The 19,590-nt window shown below is 33.9% G+C and overlaps 1 protein-coding gene across 1 annotated transcript in view; it reads left to right on the forward strand.

The window, feature by feature from the left end:
- Window positions 1-19,117, forward strand: part of Casd1 (CAS1 domain containing 1) — a 44,387-nt gene extending 25,270 nt beyond the window's left edge. The window contains exons 11-18 of the mRNA XM_048340043.1: window positions 2,411-2,530; window positions 3,721-3,877; window positions 6,174-6,253; window positions 8,575-8,676; window positions 11,165-11,305; window positions 12,398-12,475; window positions 16,417-16,509; window positions 17,622-19,117. Of these exons, the coding sequence (XP_048196000.1) occupies window positions 2,411-2,530; window positions 3,721-3,877; window positions 6,174-6,253; window positions 8,575-8,676; window positions 11,165-11,305; window positions 12,398-12,475; window positions 16,417-16,509; window positions 17,622-17,885 (1,035 nt within the window). The 3' untranslated portion in view covers window positions 17,886-19,117. The remainder of the gene's footprint in view (window positions 1-2,410; window positions 2,531-3,720; window positions 3,878-6,173; window positions 6,254-8,574; window positions 8,677-11,164; window positions 11,306-12,397; window positions 12,476-16,416; window positions 16,510-17,621) is intronic.
- The last annotated feature ends 473 nt before the right edge of the window (window positions 19,118-19,590 follow it).

Here is a 19,590-nt window from a genome sequence, read left to right on the forward strand (position 1 = left end):
TTGAAGTTACAGTATTTAGTATATATTAAGTTAAATATATTTGTTAAAATTAATTTGATTTATTTCTTTTAACTTTTTAAATGTTGTGATAGCTACATTGACAGGTAGGATATTGCTGTACTAGAGGACTGAACTTGTAGCTCTTACAGATGGATTTCAACTTTTAAAGAAAAAGAACTTTATAGCAGTTAATAATTGTCCAGCCAGCATTGGGGTTTTTAACCTCATATGAATGAGAATAGGGTTTGATTAAGCAAAATTTGGGAAGAGGAAGAATATGTTAGGACTGAATAAACAGATAAACAAAAGGTAATTGACAAGGAACTACAGGAAGACCAGTTTAGAGGATGGGGAATCTTACCAGTTCAGTTAGAAGGAGTTGTGAAAAATTTATGATATATTTAGGGTTTTTTTCCTCTGAGAATATTAATATCTAAAAGATAAATTTCAGGATACATGCAAAAGATGCTTATAGCCACTTGGGGAAGACATATTAACGTGTCATAAACAATATTTATGCTGGACACTTGCAAAGGTGATCAGATGAGTTTATAAAATGGAACCCACAGAAATTGAGGAATTGCAAAGGCTAGATTTCACTTCACAGGCCTTTAAAACATTTTAAGTCTAATTGTCAACATGATGTACAGAGGGGTTGCAGTTGCATACATAAGGTAATGAGTACATTTTTTGCCAAACTTGTACCCCCTCCCTCACAGCTCCCCCCACCCCAAGTTGTACAGTTAATTTCTAGCATATTGTCTTATGAGTATCGCTGTTGTATTGGCTCGGTCCATAAGCCATTTAAAAATCAAAGAAAGAAGTGGGCAAAATGACACATTGCTGTTATCCGTAACTCACAGAGGCAGGTAGATCATGAACTCAAGGCCATCTTGGGTTACATATTGAGACCCTGCCTCAAGTAAAATTTTAAGGAAAAAAAAAAAAAAAGAAGACTGGGAGGGGAGGGAGGAGGAGAGGGAAGGAAAGAGAGAAGGAGGGAAGAAGGGGAAAAAGCCCAAAAACAAATGCAGCAAGTATGTTGAAGAGATGGTGAACATACTGATGAAGAAGTGGTAGTCAGGTGAAATGTGTAAGACAATGAGAATTAAGGTAGCTTTTTTTTTTTTTTTTTCCTTTGGCCAGTGCTGGGCCTTGGACTCAGGGCCTGAGCACTGTCCCTGGCTTCTTTTTGCTCAAGACTAGCACTCTGCCACTTGAGCCACAGCGCCACCTCTGGCCTTTTCTATATATGTGGTGCTGGGGAATTGAACCCAGGGCTTCTTGTATGCAGGATAAGCACTCTACCACTGGTTCGTTTTCCCAGCCCAAGAATTAAGGTAACATTTCCCATGATTCTTTCATACATGGATTTGGAGTGTGTTGCTTTTCACCTAAGAAGTGAGGATGTGTTTCTTTGTAACATCAGAATAAATGATCTGAATGAGTTAGATCATGATGAAGACAGTGAAATAGGAGTATTAAACAGTTGTATCATAAAAGAAGAGTAGGACTGGAGGAGTGTCTCAAATGGTAGAGCACCAGCCACATAAGCAAGTTTAAATGTGTAGCCCTAAATTTCAATTCTAGTATGATCCAAAACAAAGTGGAGGGAAGGGATATTTCTAAGTTATGCTTACATCTGTTTTCTAAAATATGTATTTTGTTAAGTATTAGAAGTAGTTATTTGGCTATTTTACTTAGAAGTTTAATACTTGAATATTTAAGAAATAAATAATATTTGTTATCTTGTCTTTCACCTCATTAAGGAAATATGAAATCCAGGATAATCAGGTTGTATGGTGGTTAATAATTACCACTGTTATATGTTGAATTACTTTTGGGTACAAATTGATCTATAAAACTCCTATTATGTCATTCCTGCTTTTTTTGTGGGGGAGGGGCAGTCCTGGGGATTGAACTCAGGGCCTGAGCACTGTCTCTGGCTTCTTTTTGCTCAAGGCTAGCACTCTACCACTTGAGCCACAGCACAACTTCTGACTTTTTCTATATATGTGGTGCTGGGGAATTGAACCCAGGGCTTCATGTATACGGGACAAGTACTCTACCACTGGGCCATTTTCACAGCTCCTACATTCCTGTTTTTTAAGAACTGTTTAATAAAGAAGGTGCAAGTCTCTTTTTGTGGGTTTGACAAGTCCAAATCCTGTAGCTGGAAGGTAGCAGAACTACAATTTGAACCTATGTCCATTTGATCACAAAGGCTCTGTATTCTTGTCATCCCTGCTATAATGCCTTGAGAATGTTTTCATTGAGTTAATACCAAATGAAAATTGTGTTTCATTATCTTTATAAACAAAACATTATGATATGTTGGTGTTTAAGTTAATGATAACTCAGGGAATAGTTTATGCCACCATATCTTTTATCAATTTATTCTTGTCAACAGTTTTTGCCTGTGTACATGCATATTCGAGTGCTGGTTGCTGCATATCTGTTTCAGACAGGGTATGGACATTTCTCATACTTTTGGATCAAAGGAGATTTTGGCATCCATAGAGTATGTCAGGTAGGAATCCATTGAGTTATTCTTTTTCTTTCAATTTGATATGGTTCTGTGCCTAACTTTTAAGGAAATATGAATAGGGCCAGTATAAGACTAAGAATAATTTGAATTTATGAAATAACGTATCAGAATTATAGCCCTGTGTCTGATAATTTGAGATAATTTTTTGGTGATAGGAGCAAAGTCATTCAGATAAATGTACAGTAGTACCACTGATATACAATTGACAACATTGTTGATTCATTTAGTTCAAACATATATAGTTAGAGAATTATTGTTACATGCTTTATCTCTGAAGATTATATATCCTTCAGCTAATAAATGTTTTATTAGCTTCTACATTGAGCTAACTAGTTTTTAAACATTGTCTTATTTACCCTCTGTTGCAATACTGTTTCATGTTTACAGATAAGAAAACTAAAACTCAGAAAGTTCATATAATCTGCCTATGGTTTCATAGTAAGTGATAGAGCACTCCTGAAAATCTGTTCAAATATTATGTTTTTAAAATGACTTCCAACTGATCTCTGAGATGATGATAACACAGGCTCCAAAGACCTTTTTTAAATTGCAGCAATATTACTTTGTATATGTGACAACCCTCAGTTTAATCCCAAATGGGATAAGTCACAATCAAACAAGAAATGAAATGGAAACCCTTTTCTTGAGGTAATCTAAGATCTGGTTATAAACCATAGCTCTATGAAGGATATTTTTTTCCCTTACCGTTAGCAAAATGGTAGTGGAAGCTAGAGGACAGCTCAAACTAGCACTTTGCTGGGATTCAGTTAATATAATGATGTATAAATATTTTATGTTCAACTCTTTACAATGACTATACAAATATGATTAAGGATTAGTAAAATATACTTGTACAGTCATTTTTTTTTTTTTTTTTTGCCAGTCCTGGGGCTTGGACTCAGGGCGTGAGCACTGTCCCTGGCTTCTTTTTGCTCAAGGCTAGCACTCTGCCACTTGAACCACAGCGCCACTTCTGGCAATTTTTTATGTGTATGGTGCTGGGGAATCGAACCCAGGGCTTCATATATGCGAGGCAAGCACTCTTGCCACTAGGCCATATTCCCAGCCCTTGTACAGTCATTTTTAAGGCTTCTATGTTAATATTCTGTCAGAGAGGAATCTGTCTTTAAGTATACCTGGAATAAAATCTATTTTCTTCTCTTTTTTCATAGGTCTTATTTCGTCTCAATTTCCTGGTAGTAGTGTTATGTATAGTAATGGATCGACCTTACCAATTCTATTATTTTGTCCCCTTGGTCACTGTGTGGTTTATGGTCATATATGTTACTTTAGCACTATGGCCCCAAATAATTCAAAAAAAAGCAAATGGTAAATATGCTCTCTTACTAATGTCAATAAATATGTTCTTTCAAAGTATAAAATTTCTTTGTGGTTGCTAAAGGCTTTTTTTTATTGATGTGTAAACATTTATGTGTAATTTTGACATTTTGTTTTTAAATTATGTTTCTAAACTTTAGAGCATTTCACTGAAGATTATAATGATATAGTATGCAATACAGTATAACACTTGAGTACTGGTTTACATTTATATTATATGTATGTTCCCTTGAGCTAATACAGTAGTTTTCACATTTCCTTGTATAATGCCAGAGTGAAACATAGCTGGGAGAAGGAAAAACTAAATTCAGCTTCAGGCCCCTTGTCACAGTTTTTGACAGCTCTGTTTTTGGGGTGTGTGTGTGTGTGTGTGTGTGTGTGTGTGTGTGTGTGTGTGTGTGTGTGTGTGGAGAGAGAAAGAGAGAGAAAGATTTTTTTAAAAAATATTTTTCCTTTTTAAAATACCTTTTTTTTTTTTTGCCAGTTGTGGGGCTTGAACTCAGACTGGGCACTGTACCTGAGCCTCTTTGTGCTTAAGGCTAGCACTATACCACTTGAGCCACAGCTCCACTTTTTTTTTTTTTTTTTTGGAGGTAAGAGTCTCACAGGGACTTCTCTTTCTGGGCTGGCTTCGAAACACAGTCCTCAGATCTCCACCTTCTGAGTAGCTAGGATTATAGGCATGAGCCACTGGCACCTGGCTCCTTTTAAAATTATCTTTAAGTAGTTGTACAAAGGGGTTTCAATACAGCATGCCACTTTATAAGTGCAATGCATCTTGATCAATGTCACCCTTTCCATCATTCTCCCCTATCTCTCCCAAAACTGCCCATTCTCTCATGTTTCCTGCTTCCATCTTCACATATGTACATTGTATATTATGATTGCATTCCTCTTCTCTCCCTTTGTCAGCCCCTGGCATCTTTCTATAAATACTTTATATATCAAACAAAGTTTAAAGCACTACTACTTGAGTTCTAGATAACTAATTAAATAGTTATTGTCAACCTGTCTAACATATAAGGCATAAGGAACTCAAGTATCCAAAAGGTTTCCATTTTCTTATTTCCCATCACGTGTTACTGATCATATGCAAATTAAAGCTATATTCATTTATTTATATTGATCCTGTTTTTTCTTCTCCAGATCATATCATTAAAATAAAATTTTCTTTTTTTATTTGAAATGCTCACTGTATTTGATTCTGATTTTATTTATTTTTTAACAAACAAGCTAATTTTCCTGTGTGTTAAATCTTAGCAGATGGATTTCCTTATTCATGTACAGCATCAATTATAGTTTATGTCTTTTGTTGGTGTACATTTTCTGATTAAAATAAAATTTTCTTTGGGAAAATGATTTTTTAATTTTTTTTCTTTTTAAAAGTACATTTGACTTTTAGGCAAATATTATATATCAAAAATATTATCCTGGGGCTGGGAATATGGCATAGCAGTAGAGTGCTTGCCTTGCGTTCATGAAGCTCTGGGTTCGATTCCTCAGCACAACATACACAGAAAAGCAGGAAGTGACAGAGTGTTAGCCTTGCGCTAAAAGAAGCCAGGGACAGTGCCTCAGATCCTGAGTCCAAGCTCCAGGACTGGCAGAAGTTAAAAAATTTTTTTTTTCCATTGGCTCTCATTATAATATCAAATAACTTTTCTGCAAAGAGTTGAATTGGTGTCTTTGGACAGCCCTTATAATGTAGTTTATCTCCACAAACCTAACCTATTAGTAAATATGCATAAGATTTGTACCCAGTTTAAAATACATGTACATTAAAATGCGTTTTTGTGGTTGAATCTTAGTCCCATTAGAGAGTTTAGTCTTTCCTTGGAACTGTAATATTTAAGCAATATCAAATGCTTTACATTGGACATATTACATTGAACATATTCCATATTTTGTAGGAACCTTCAGTATTGAATAAGTATAATTATATCTAAGAGGTATTTTTAAATATACTTTAAAATGTTTTCAAATGTGTCTATAATGGATGAGCAAGAGTGTATAGGGTACTACTTTCCATTTTAGTCTCATTTCTAAAAAGAATTTCTTACTTTTTTTCTTTTATTTTTTTCCTTTGCCCTACCTGTAACTTATACTATATTGTATTTATCTAGTTATTTACTTTTATTTTTTGTCAACCCAAGATATATTTTATATCCCTATTATGCATCCTTAAATTATCTTGAGAACCAGTTAAGGTTTAAGTGTTCTAAATAGAAAGTATTTAATATGTTTTCTAAAATTAATTTTTTAATAAATTAAATATTTTCTCTCTTAGGAAATTGTTTCTGGCATTTTGGCTTACTGTTGAAGCTAGGCTTTTTGCTGTTGTGCATTTGTTTTTTGGCATATTCTCAGGTTTGTACAGTCTTTTCTGTTTTTATTTTGTAGTATTTTCAAGTTCAAGTCTATTAAAGAATGTGAGAAGAGACAGCATTTTTTTAGTTTCATATTTTAATGACTGTAATAAAAGTGTCACTTCATAGTTGACTACTCAGTATAGTTCTTTTGAGACTACTTACTTTAGTTACCACTGTTTTTGTTGTAGGAGCAATTTAAAGCTCTTCTTCTGGCAGCTGTTCAAGATCCATTTTACTTGACTTTGATCAATCAAACGTTTATTGAATGCCTCTTAGAAGACACTACCTAAGTGGAGATCAAAATTCACTTGACAGAATTTGTAGCTTGGTTTGTGCATTATTCATTGCATCAAACTTTTACTTGATTTTTCTATAACGACATAGAGAAAAAATTTTTGCAGTTAGTAAAACAAACTTAGGTACGAAGGTATTTATTTATGTGTCATACATTTAATTTAATGGAATTTTTGGTCATTTTCCTGGCTCTAACCTTTCATTCTCCCATTTTAATGGTTGACATTTTCTGTTGTTTTAGCAGGATGATGCCAGTCTGCTTGTACCAGCTCAGTCTATCAGGCAGACATTTTATTTGGGGCAGTATGATATTGATAACAATATTTATACTTTGAATGCCTATTGTTTTGACATATTCTACAGTACACTATATCTCAGCACTTGGTTTTATACCAGGCAATGAGTGTCAGGTGTAAATACTTTCTGTATATTTTGTGTCTAATTTGCTAAGCTGTTTTGGAAAGGTTCTTTTGTAGGCATTAATACTTATTTTCATACTTAGAACTATTTAAAATGTTTCCATTTCTGCATGACATTGGGCTTTTTAAATAGGCGATAAATAAAAAAAGAGGAAGTAGCGGGTAAGTATATAAATAAATAACAGAAACAACTACCTGACAGTTGTTTATCAAAATTTCCAACACTCTATGAGTGCTTTTGTGGGAAAGAATAGAAAACTAACCAGAGATTTAATAGAAGGAAAAAATGGTTTCTTCAGCCCTGAGTCAGTGTTGACCCCAGGATGGAAGAAAAGCCAGTGTAGCTCATTGTTCATTGAAAGTTGAATGTTCCATTAAACAAAAGAGGTAAATTGTAACTAGAAATAAAACTTTAAGCTATAAATGTCTTATACCTATAGTCATATTAATATGCATATATATGACCCAAGGTTCTTAGGAGTACAACTCTCAATAAGATTTAACTTTAGTGGCTGGGGATATGGCCTAGTGGCAAGAGAGCTTGCCTCGTATACATGAGGCCCTGGGTTCAATTCCCCAGCACCACATATACAGAAAAAAAAATGGCCAGAAGTGGCGCTGTGGCTCAAGTGGCAGAGTGCTAGCCTTGAGCAAAGAGAAGCCAGGGACAGTGCTCAGGCCCTGAGTCCAAGGCCCAGGACTGGCCAAAAAAAAAAAAAAAAGAATTAGTTTTAATTTTCTGAGGCATACATTTTGATCTAATCTATTTTAATATCTTTTAAATCCTGTGAATAAATGAAGACTATTACATTGTGTTAAAATAATGTTCTTTTGACCTAATGATTCAGCATTACCTCATTTTTTTTACTTTTTTTGAGTTTTAGTAATTGTATTTAAAAATCATGATATATAAATCATTATATATATATGTATATATATCTCACCACCTACCTATATAAATATAGTTGTGGATTTGGTCCAGTAATAGAGCTTTTCTTAATAGAATTTGTTGTGGTTCCTTAGTCTAGCAATTGAGATTTTGGTCTCTATTTTTGAAAGACTTCATTAATGTGTAGGAATATTCTAAGACTTTTGCATCTTCATTCTCTAAATGATACAGCAAAGTGACTAGTTCAGAGGACTCTTTTAAAAGGTAATAGTTAATTATATTTTATTAATGGTATTTAATGGCAGAAACTATTGTAACCATATCAGTCATTCTTTGGGATATCAATACCATATTTGCTGAAGTATTTTGTATTTCTGTGTATGATAAATATAGTTGTTTTATATACTAGATTAGAATTCTTTAGTAGAATAATTTTCCAAGTACTAGTATTTCAAAAACTTTGCAGTCTCAGTAGCTTTCATGTGAAGTGTGAATAAGTATAAAAAGCTTCAAGTCATCTTTATTGGCCATTGGTAAAATTAATTTATTTAAAATAGGTAGTAATTTATTTGTAATTTTTCTTAAATTTCTAATATTTCATATGAATAGACTTAAAAATTGTGAATCATAACTTTAGAAAACTATAGTTTACAAATGACTTGCAAAACAAGTATTGATTTGTATCATAACTTAGTTTTTCTGGATTCCATTTCTCAGGGTGCATTTGAGAAGATCTTTTCTCTCTGGCCTTTATCTAAATGTTTTGAACTGAAGGGGAATGTGTATGAATGGTGGTTCAGATGGAGATTGGACCGTTACGTATGTATTTACTTTGTGGTATTTTGCTATTTCAAATTATGCTATTGCAAAATAGTGAACTCATTTATCTATTTTAATTTAATTTTAGAATAGAGGGAAACATTGACTTAGTAACTCATTGATAGTCCACCCCATCTCCTTATTCTTTACAACAGGAATTGAAAAGGCATGTGTATGTTCACCAGCAAGCAGATAATGTAAAATCACCTCTAAAGTGGCCTAGGAATAAGCTGTAATCCAGTGATCCACAGATCTATGCTTCAGCCATTCAGAATAGTATTTATTGAGTTCAAGTATAAGTCCTAGATTTTGGTGGTGTGACATGTATTTTAGATAAAAAAGACATTCCCATAGGGCTTCTAAGCCTTTGTGATCTAAGTCTAAAACCTCCAAGATTACTACCTATAATGGAATACTAAACTGCATTAGGAATTTTATTGTAGAATTATGCAAAAGAGTAAACAGGAATGTATTGCATTGTTTCATGAATTTAACAATGGTTAAGATTCATTTTCTTTTTCATTTTTGGTGGCACTAAGGTTTGAAATCAATGCCTGCACTTGATAGGTATAGCTCTGCAATTTGAGCTATGCCCAAGCAAAAACTGGTTAAGATTCACTTGGCCAGAGTTTTAAGACTTAGCTCAATGGATGAGCACTCTTGGTTCAGCCCTCAGCTCTGCACCAAAAAAAAAAAAAAGAAAAGAAAAGAAAAGAAAAATTGGGCTGATCATGTATGTGTGTGTCCGTGTCCCCGTGTGTGCTTGTGCATTTCAGTCCTGGGGCTTGAACTCAGAACCTGGGCATTGTCTCTGAGATGTTTTGTTTTGGCATATGGTCTTCACTCTGCCTCTTGAGCCACAACTCCATTTCCAGCTTTTGGTAGTTAATTGGAAATAAGACTCTCAGAGACTTTCCTGTCTGGGCTGGCTTTCAATCAAGATTTTCAAACCTCAGCCTCCTTAGTAGTTATGCTTACAGGTGTGAGCCACCAGCTGAGAAAATACAAAAAATTTAGAAAATACTAGATACTAAATAAATATTAATCACTCTTTCCTTTTTTAGTTTTACTTTATTATCTGTAAATAGTTGTACAAAGAAGTTACCATCAACAAAACAATTTATGAATACAATGCATCGTGATCAATCACTCCTTTCAACATTCTCATTTATCCCACCCAACTTACTCTTTTCCCTCATTTTTCTTAATTTTGCAAGATATACATTGATCTTATTGACTGCTTTCTCCTCCCCTCCCTTTTCCTCTTCATTTGCCTACCCCTCTCCACTTGACCCCACCTCACTCCTTTCAAGTACTTGTTTCCTGGTGTTTATTTTGTTGAATCTTGGCTTTGCTTTCTAAGGAATTACACTATTTGAATTATTCCTTGAATCTACCATATTATAGTTAATACATTGGTATAAGCTTGCATTTTCTTTTCATCTCTGACCCATCTCCTTTTGCTTTCAACAAATGATGTTGTGTGTGTATCTCTTCTGTGTTATTCCTTGTTTCCAGTACCTATGCACTTTTTTAGTGTTTATTAAATCCCCAAACCAAATGTGAATAAAAGCTCTTTTCTAAAGCCTCATTTAGAGTAGTCTACTATGATAGGCTTCTTAGTCTGTATGAACTACTAAACAGAATACCACACTGGGGGACTGGGGCATTTAAGTTGACCGCATATAGATGGATTAGGGAGCTATCAGGGTAAGACTACTCATACCTTTATAAAAGTTCCACCCTCCTGACTTTATCACTTCTATGACACCCCAACTTCAGTATTGTTACATCGGGGATTAGGTTTCAACATGACTTGGGGTGGGGGGTTGCATGAATATTAAATCTACTGTCTGTTTACTAGGACTAGTTATATATTCATGTCACTTTTTAAAAAACAAGGTTTATATGCTTTCTGCACTACATTGTTTTTTCACTCTTATGTATATAATCTTCTTTGAAAAAATGTACTTGACATTATTGTTGATTTTATTTGACTAAAAGATTAGTAGGTTAGTAGAAAATGTCTTTTTGTATGTATTTAAATTTTTTGTCATGTGTCTTTAGGAGAAATTTTAATTTTTAAGTTGATGGGGCTGGGGGCATGTTCTTTATTAACAAGCACAGTGGCAGAGCATGTATTTAATATGCACAAAACCTTGGGCTAAATCCCCACCACCAGAAAAGCATAGAATAAAATAAGTCTTTGTAATTTCCTTCCTTCTAAGACTGCTCACAGTTAACAAGTTTTATCTCATACTACTATTGAGCCCTTGGCCTATCACTGATGGTTTCTAACATTCACTGGCTTTTTTTTCATTGTTTGTCATTTCATTCTTTTTTAGTTTTAAATTCTTTATAGAAATTCCAACAAAACTTTATGCTGTTAACCTACTTACTTTTGCTAATATAGCCATATTTAGCCAGATATTTTTGCTGCTTCTTGAAAAGGAAAACAGCTTTTCTCCTATTGGTTTGTGTTTTTCAGGTTGTTTTCCATGGAATGCTATTTGCTTTCATTTACTTGGCTTTGCAGAAGCGCCAACTTCTTTCTGAAGGAAAGGGTGAACCACTTTTTTCAAGCAAAATTTCAAACATTCTCTTGTTTATTTCAGTAGTTTCTTTCTTGGTAAGTTTTGCCATATAATCTAATTTTCCAGAATCCTTTTCATAGCTGACAATAGATTTTATTCCTAATTATAAAATTCAACGACCATAGAATCACAATAACTAGGTAGTATCAACAATTAAATATTGGGTGTTTTTTTAATGTTTACTTCTGCTTTAGTAATTCTTTTTTTAAAAAATTTAAGTAGTTGTACAAAGCAGTTGCCATTCAACAAAGCAGTTTCTGACTACAGTGTATCTTGAGCAGTGTCAGCCCTTTCAGGATTCTTATCCATCCCTCCCAACCCACCTCTGCCTTCACTTTTCTTAATACTAGAATATATATTGAATTTTTTTTTGCCATTTAACAAAGCAGTTTATATTTACAGTGCATCTTGGTCTGTATCATCCCTCCACATCATCATCCACCGCCCCCAATATATTCCTTCCTTCATTTTTCTTAATTTTGTGGTATATACAATGAATTCTCCCTCTTTCCTCTTTGATTCATCTAACCCTTTCCCTGGCCCTACTGCCCCCCCCACCTTACAATCTTAAATAGTATAGAAGATTGACTTTAAAGTGAGTAAAGGATTAAGAGAAATTATTTTCAGTAAATATCTTTACTTTAAAAATTATTTTTTGGGCTGGAAATATGGCTTAGCAGTAGAGTGCTTGCCTAGCATGCATGAAGCCCTGGGTTCGATTCCTCAGCACCACATAAACAGAAAAAGCTGGAAGTGGTGCTATGGCTCAAGAGGTAGCATGCTAGCCTTGAACAAAAAGAAGCCAGGGACAGTGCTCAGACCCTAAGTCCAAGCCCCAGCACTGGCAAAAAAAAAAAATCTTTTTTACTTTAATTCTTTTCTAACAGAATATAAATTCAAAAGAAAATGTTTACATATATTAAATATGAAGACTAATTGAGAGTCAGTGAAAGAAATTTCTTTTATCAACATCAACTTGGACATATACACATATGTATAATAAATATAGCATGATGAACTGAATATTATAAATAAATAAAACTATTAAAAATAGGTATAAGAACTTTGCCTGCTCTAAGGTTTAACTATTTTTGTGAACTGATAGATCTTGTTTTGGTTTGTCTTAGACTTATTCCATTTGGGCTAGCAGTTGTAAAAACAAAGCAGAGTGTAATGAACTCCACCCATCCGTTTCTGTTGTACAGGTAATGTTTTAAGTTTATTTACTTATTCTCAAAGTGATATACAGAGAGGTTACAGTTTCATACATAAGGCAGTGAGTACATTCCTTATCAAACTTTGTTACCTTCTCCCTCATTTTTCCCCCTCCTTCCTCAATTCTCTCCCCTCCCAATGAGTTGTACAGTTGGATTACGGCATTTAGTTTTGTAAGTATTGCTGTTGCATTGGTTCCCCTTTTACCCTTTATCTCTCCATTTTGATGTTCTCCATCCCTTCCTTAGTCCCAGTAAGCATACGGGTAATGTTTTGTTGAGACAAGTCTTGCTATGTAGCCAAAGCTGTCCTTGAACTCATGCTCTTCATTTCTCAGCTTCTTAGTGCTAAGTTATGCTATGTCCCACCATACTTAGGATGGTAATTACTTTTTTATGTAGAGAAAATTTTACTTAAATTTGGGTAAAAACATAATCTCAGAAGTAATGTAAAAAATTTATTTATTCATTTTGTACTCTGCCATCTTCTGTAGTAACAGGAATATTAAATCTCTCTCCAAAAGTTACTGTGTTGTGTTTGGAAATGATCTAATTCAGTATTCAAAATATTAATTCCTATCTTATCTTCATTATCTTCACTATCTTCATTATTTGAATTTCTTTAATTATAGTTACTAATTACAGTGTGTTAAATACTATGCTGGATATGAGACTCAGTTCTCAAGAAATTTAGAATTGTATAGTGATAAGTACTAGTTAGCATTTATTTAATAAATTTTTGCATTAAAATTTAGTAAACTTTTATCAGGGCACTGTTGGCTCACACCTGTCATCCTAGCCACTCAGGAGGCTAAGATCTAAGGATCGTTATTTGAAGCCACCCTGGGTAGGAAAGTCTATGAGACTCTTACCTCCAATTAACCAGCAAAAAACAAAACAAAACAAAACAAACCAGGAAGTAGAGCTCAAGTGGTAGAGTGCTAGCCTTGAGCACAAAAAAGCTCAGTTACAAAGTTCAGACCCTGAGACTAAGCTCCAGGATTGGCACAAAAGATAAATAAACTTTTGATACCAAGTGTTAGTTATTTCAGTGAATAGTGAATTCAGTATTTCAGTGAATAGTATTTCAGTGAATAGTATTGAGCCCAATAATTATATAATAACCACATAATTATGAATCAGAATATATAATACTATAATAGAATATAATAAGGGAAGGTGTATGACCCTAGGTGAAGAGAAGGTGATTGGGCCGGGGATTATTTCCCTGAGAAAATTAAGCATAATGGAGAGATGAAGGCAAAAACTTAGGTCTTATAAAGGAAGGGAACATGGCCTATCCAAGAAGGCTAGTGGGCCAGAACTCAGCCCAGATCACAAGAAGTGTGTGGTAATGATTGAGCATAGGCAGAAGCTATGAACAGCTCAGGTTTGGTGGAGTATGGTACAGAAGATTACAGAAAATCACTGGGTAGAGTTGGCTAAGTACAAATATCTTAGGAAGAAACCTCTTTCTAATCTATTTTGATTATTAGATCAGGATTTTAGGGGAAGTGTGTCTCAGTTAAAGCTTCACTAAGCCCAACCAAGAGGAGCAAGTAGAGTCTCTGGCGTCTTCTTGTAGGGCTTCAGTTCTCTTCAGTGTAAGGACTCTTATTTCTTTTAAACCTCTATACTCAGTATCACCAAGAAGGTGATAGATTCTCCAGATGTAATTGATAATGAAATTTTTCAACCTTATACTGTATTCATATAGCACTTTCTGGTTTATATAACCAACTATAGTGTTAACCAGTAACTCTGGCTGTAATATCATTATTAATTCTGTGACTCACAGGATGGGAAGGGAACATTAGTACTCACAGTGTACCATTACAGGAGAATCTAAGGAAAGGGAGAGAGACACTGTACACAGAATAACACCAATATAAGCATTCTGAGTCTTTATCACTTTCCCTGCCAGTCACCATATTCATAATTCCAGCATTACTGTAGTTGTGAGGGCCACAAGTTTTCCACTGTAGAGTAAAGGGATGGACAGGAAGCATAAAGAAAACATTAGCTTTATTAGCTGCTACTTTTTTTTTTACTCTGTACACAAACATTTGCTTCTTGTTGTGGCAAGAGCATCCAAATAGCTTCAAATACTAGTTTTCAGCCTTCCTACTACATTCACTATTATTCTTAGATGTGAACAGAGTAGTATCTATGTGTGCTATATATATGTATCACAGGACCTAATGATAGTATATAAATCTTTATGTGAAATAGGTTGATGAGAAGGTAGATAAATAGATGGATGATAGATAGAAAATTTTTAGCGTACTTATCTAAGGGACCTTCTTTAACATTGTCAACATGTATAAGAATCCCAAAGTTTTATCAGAAGATATTTTCCAGCCTAACACATCAGATGGCTTAGACAGCAGCCCTCGAAATCCTGACCTAATTGTTTTTTGCCTGTGAGTCTAGATAGGAACATCCAGAAGAGCTTTGCTGTAGAACAAGTGATTAGTTATAAATAATGTATGCAGAATACCTAGGACAGTACTCAACTATTCAAATTTTGATTTTTAAAAGTTTTTAATTTTTTATTTCTCATCTAGTCTTCAAATCATATTCTTTAGTAAGTATGTGACAAAACAACAGGAATTGACTATGCTTAAGAAAGGATTTATGCATTGGGAAATGACAGATGACAGGAAAAAGAGAATGAATTGTTTAGGACTATTCCTAGGCTTTGTCTTGTGTAGATTAACGATTTCGTGTGTGAGAGTGTGTATGTGTGTGTAGCATTTTACGTATAGTTTATGTAATAGTTTATAGTAAAACTGTTAAATACTTTTTTAGTCCTTGTCTTCATAATTTTTTACTAGTTATGTTTATTACCTATAATAATATGTTACACTAGTTACTACCTATGATAATTACCTAATATGTTTTTAAAATGATTCCCAGTGCAGGCTGTAAGGAGTATATGCATCTATATGTATGTATGTATATGTGTATGCGTATATATATATACTCATTTAATGTTTACATCCAAAGTGAAGCTTACTTCCATTTGTACAGATGAAGACATATACCAAAAAAGTTAAGTCCTAATACAATTCAAAGGTACTAATACAATTCAAAAGCCCGATTCTTTTCTTTCACATTTTTTATTAGTGACAATTATTTGCACAAGGGGGTTTCATTTTGAAATGTCCATATATTCATGTAATGTACCTTTATTAGATTCATATTTGACTCTGAATAACGCTGTTGTCCATAAGAACCCCTCAGTTAAGTCATACATGGGGTGTCATGGAAATAAAGAGAGAGAAGTGGTAGAAAGTTTCCAAGAACAAAATGTATACCTTTCAACAGCTGCCATGACTGCCTCCCACTAGGCCCCCACCTCTTAAAAGCCCATTCAGCGCTGAACTCATCAGTGGATTAATCTATTGATTGAGTTAGTATCTAATGATCTGGTCACCTCTAAATCACACTAACTGAGAACAGAGCCTTGAACACTTGAGCCTTCATGGAAGAGCACTTCATATCTAAACAATAACAAAGGGTTTGAAAACAGTAAAGAGAAAGTGACTGCTCAGCCAATCAGGCAGATACTTTATGGAAATAGCAATATTATATCATGGGTTTTTATGAAGTTTTGCCATATCAATATGATACCAACTTTTGCTACACATCAGGTAGGTTTATATTATCTCCATTGTATAAAACTTTAGCCTTGCATTGCCTCAAATCTGCATTGATAGGCAAAATACAGACATTGGTTAAGAAATCCAGTTTGGTTAGGATCTCTACAAAAAAAAAATCCGTAATTTAAAAGAACTAAAAAGCCTTATATGTGTGTCATATTCAAAATCATTCTGATTAAAGTTTAAAAAGTTTAAAACCATTTAAATCTTTATCTAAAATACTTTTCAATTATATAGTAATGTTTATCTTTGTCATTTTTTTCATAGATTTTAGCCTTTATCCTAATAAGAAATATCCCTGGATATGCCCGTTCAGTTTATAGTTCATTTTTTGCTTGGTTTGGAAAAATTTCATTAGAGGTTAGTACATTAATATTTTCTTTATTATACACAGCTATGTATTTTGTGTCTGTTGCATGTATGTGTGTGTGTGTGTGTGTGTGTGTGTGAGCATGCATTTACATGTGCGTAAATCTGACATCTTTAACAGCCAAAAGCTTTTGTGGGATTACAGGAAGATGGAACTTGAGCTGTTACATACAGCAGTAAAGTATTTTGGAATGTTTTAAAGCCTATGTTAAAATGACTTGGTGTAAATAGCTTTCTGAACATTCTTTACATTGTCTTAAGCTTTTGAGTATGATTGAGATTTTAAGGTCAGAAGAGAAAAAGTATTAGGCCATATATAAATGAAATCAAGCTTAGTGATGTTTTGACTTGTTGATCATGTCTGTAATAAAACACAGTATCATGAGAATTCAGATTATTGATGCTTAGATGGTTGGAAATTATGGGGAAATATTAGACTCTACGTTTCATATAAATTATGTACAAAATCAATGTATACAGTAGGTTTTGAAGTCCATTCTTTTTTTTTTTTTTTTTTTTTTTGGCCAGTCCTGGGCCTTGGACTCAGGGCCTGAGCACTGTCCCTGGCTTCTTCCCGCTCAAGGCTAGCACTCTGCCACCTGAGCCACAGCGCCCCTTCTGGCCGTTTTCCATATATGTGGTGCTGGGGAATCTAACCGAGAGCTTCATGTGTAGGAGGCAAGCGCTCTTGCCACTAGGCCATATTCCCAGCCCTAAAGTCCATTCTTTTCATAGTCTGAACTTTATTATTTGAAATAGAATGTTTTAAAACAATTTTTGTAATTATAACATGCATTTTAGAGTATAAGTTTTATTCAGTTGTTTTAACAGAGGGAAAGTGAAGTTTCTCTTTTGAGTACTTAGTGCCCTGTTACGTAGTTTCATTTGTGAGAGTAGTATGGGCATAGAAGTCCTGGAGAGTAAACTCTACAGAGAACTTTTCAGGACTAATAGTGAGACAGAATCATTTTGGGAAAACTATTGCTCTCAACTATTTAAGTTACAATTATGTTATATTCCTCTCAAATATTTAAATTAGGAAATGCTCATTTATTCATGGACCCTCTGTATATATCTAATTGTAACCATTTCTTTTCTCCTAGCTATTTATTTGCCAATACCACATATGGCTGGCAGCGGACACCAGGGGTATTTTGGTACTCATCCCTGGAAACCCTATGCTCAACATCATTGTCAGCACATTCATCTTTGTTTGTGTAGCACATGAAATTTCTCAGATCACAAATGATCTTGCACATATTTTTATTCCTAAAGATAACTCATCTCTCTTGAAAAGGTTGGCATGTGTAGCTGCATTTTTTTGTGGACTACTCTTCTTATCATCCATTCAAGAAGCAAGAAATTAGGTTCTTCAAGTCATTAAAAACAAACAAACCTTAAATGCATCAGGCTTATTTTGTTATTATGTCTGCCTTGAGAAGAAGATTGTCTACGTGCAGATCTGTCTGTGTCAATATAAACATGTGTGGGAAGAAGGTAGCATGTCTATTGAGCTCGTGTGGTTGTATATATAGGCAATGTACATATCCAACATGAAATACTAAGAATGCACCATATAGGATTGCATGTACAATTTTTTTCTACTGGATCTCTATTCCCATTTATAACTGATTTTAAGTTAACCTATGAAGGCAGGGAAATGATTACCTTTCCAGTAAACAGTGTGGATAATTTTATTCTTAGTGACACCACTGAGTGTTTTGATATTAACTAAATTTGTGGTAAAAGACTGTACCTAAACTCATTGTGGAACTTACTATTTCAGTGAAAACTTTTTTACTCAAGAATGACTTGCAGTATTGTTTTCTTACCATATGTGCAATGATGTGGAATGATAAACAGTATGCCTTTAATTTATATGTATTCATGTTCTGATGTTCTGTGTTTCCTGATGTGATTTTTCTCTTAACTGTGGTTTTCGGGTACATAAAAGCCTAAATCTTTGCATACTTAGGCTCTCACAGAGTTGTTCTGAGGCTCCACGACAGGGTTTTGTCATTGTTGGTTGTTGTCATTGCTTTTTACAAAAAGGCCAAACATTCACCTTTTTGCTTTCTTTAATCTATGCCAAGTGTAATGTCAGTTACTCTTTGGATGCATTTGATATGTTTTCTTCCCACAAATTAATTTTTGTATATTATTTCCAATGTTTGGAAAGCTCTTTGTAGCCATTTTGGTATTTCCTATGATCCTCTCCTATTTTTAAACAATATTTATCAATCTAAGCATGTGCAGTGTAATGAAGATTCAAGTTGTGACTGAGATGGATGGTGATAGTAGAATTGTTAAGTAAACTGGTGACTTTGGGTAATAAGTGTGTGCATTTTTGTTCTTTTTTTGTATAAGCTAACTGTTAGAGGTATACATTTATTTATCTGTTGTACAGATTTGATTATGATTTTTAATGTTTGAAAGGTTGCACTTATTTGCTTTTACTATATGTGAGGTGAAGTATATTTTCTGTTCATAATATGTGAAAATATGGAATAATTTAAACAGCAAATAAACATTCTGTGGATGCTTATTTTTGTATTGGCAAAGTGTTGATTAAACTATGTGTCTGTGTGTTTAATTGAATCCATTAATTGGCTCAAATTTCTAATTTATTTCCTTAAACTTACTTGCTGTATTAATCTGCTAACAAAATATAAGAAGATAAAAATAGATTATAAAGTTATTATTGAATGAGGAATATCAGTGCTTCTAATGACAATTCCTCCCAAGAAGCATAAACATGATTTTACTTGAAAAAATTTACAATTTATTTATGATTTCTGTAGCACTGGATTTATGTGTTACTGATATATTCTCATTAACTGAAGAGTGTTTCTTGGACACAAATGTGTGCTCTTTCTTTTTCTTTTCTACCCTTACTTAATCTTTTGACATTTCCCAAATAGACAATTGTAATGATTCATTGCTCTGCCTCCTAGACTGCAGCCATATAAGTAGAGAATAGTATAGTTATAAATCAAAAACTTCCAAGTACCACAATCACATTATTCTTGCTCATGTAGCTTGCCAATGAGTAGAGTGCATTTTAATTTAGCT

This window comes from Perognathus longimembris, chromosome 2 (assembly GCF_023159225.1).
Source record: "Perognathus longimembris pacificus isolate PPM17 chromosome 2, ASM2315922v1, whole genome shotgun sequence".
Taxonomy (NCBI): domain Eukaryota; kingdom Metazoa; phylum Chordata; class Mammalia; order Rodentia; family Heteromyidae; genus Perognathus; species Perognathus longimembris.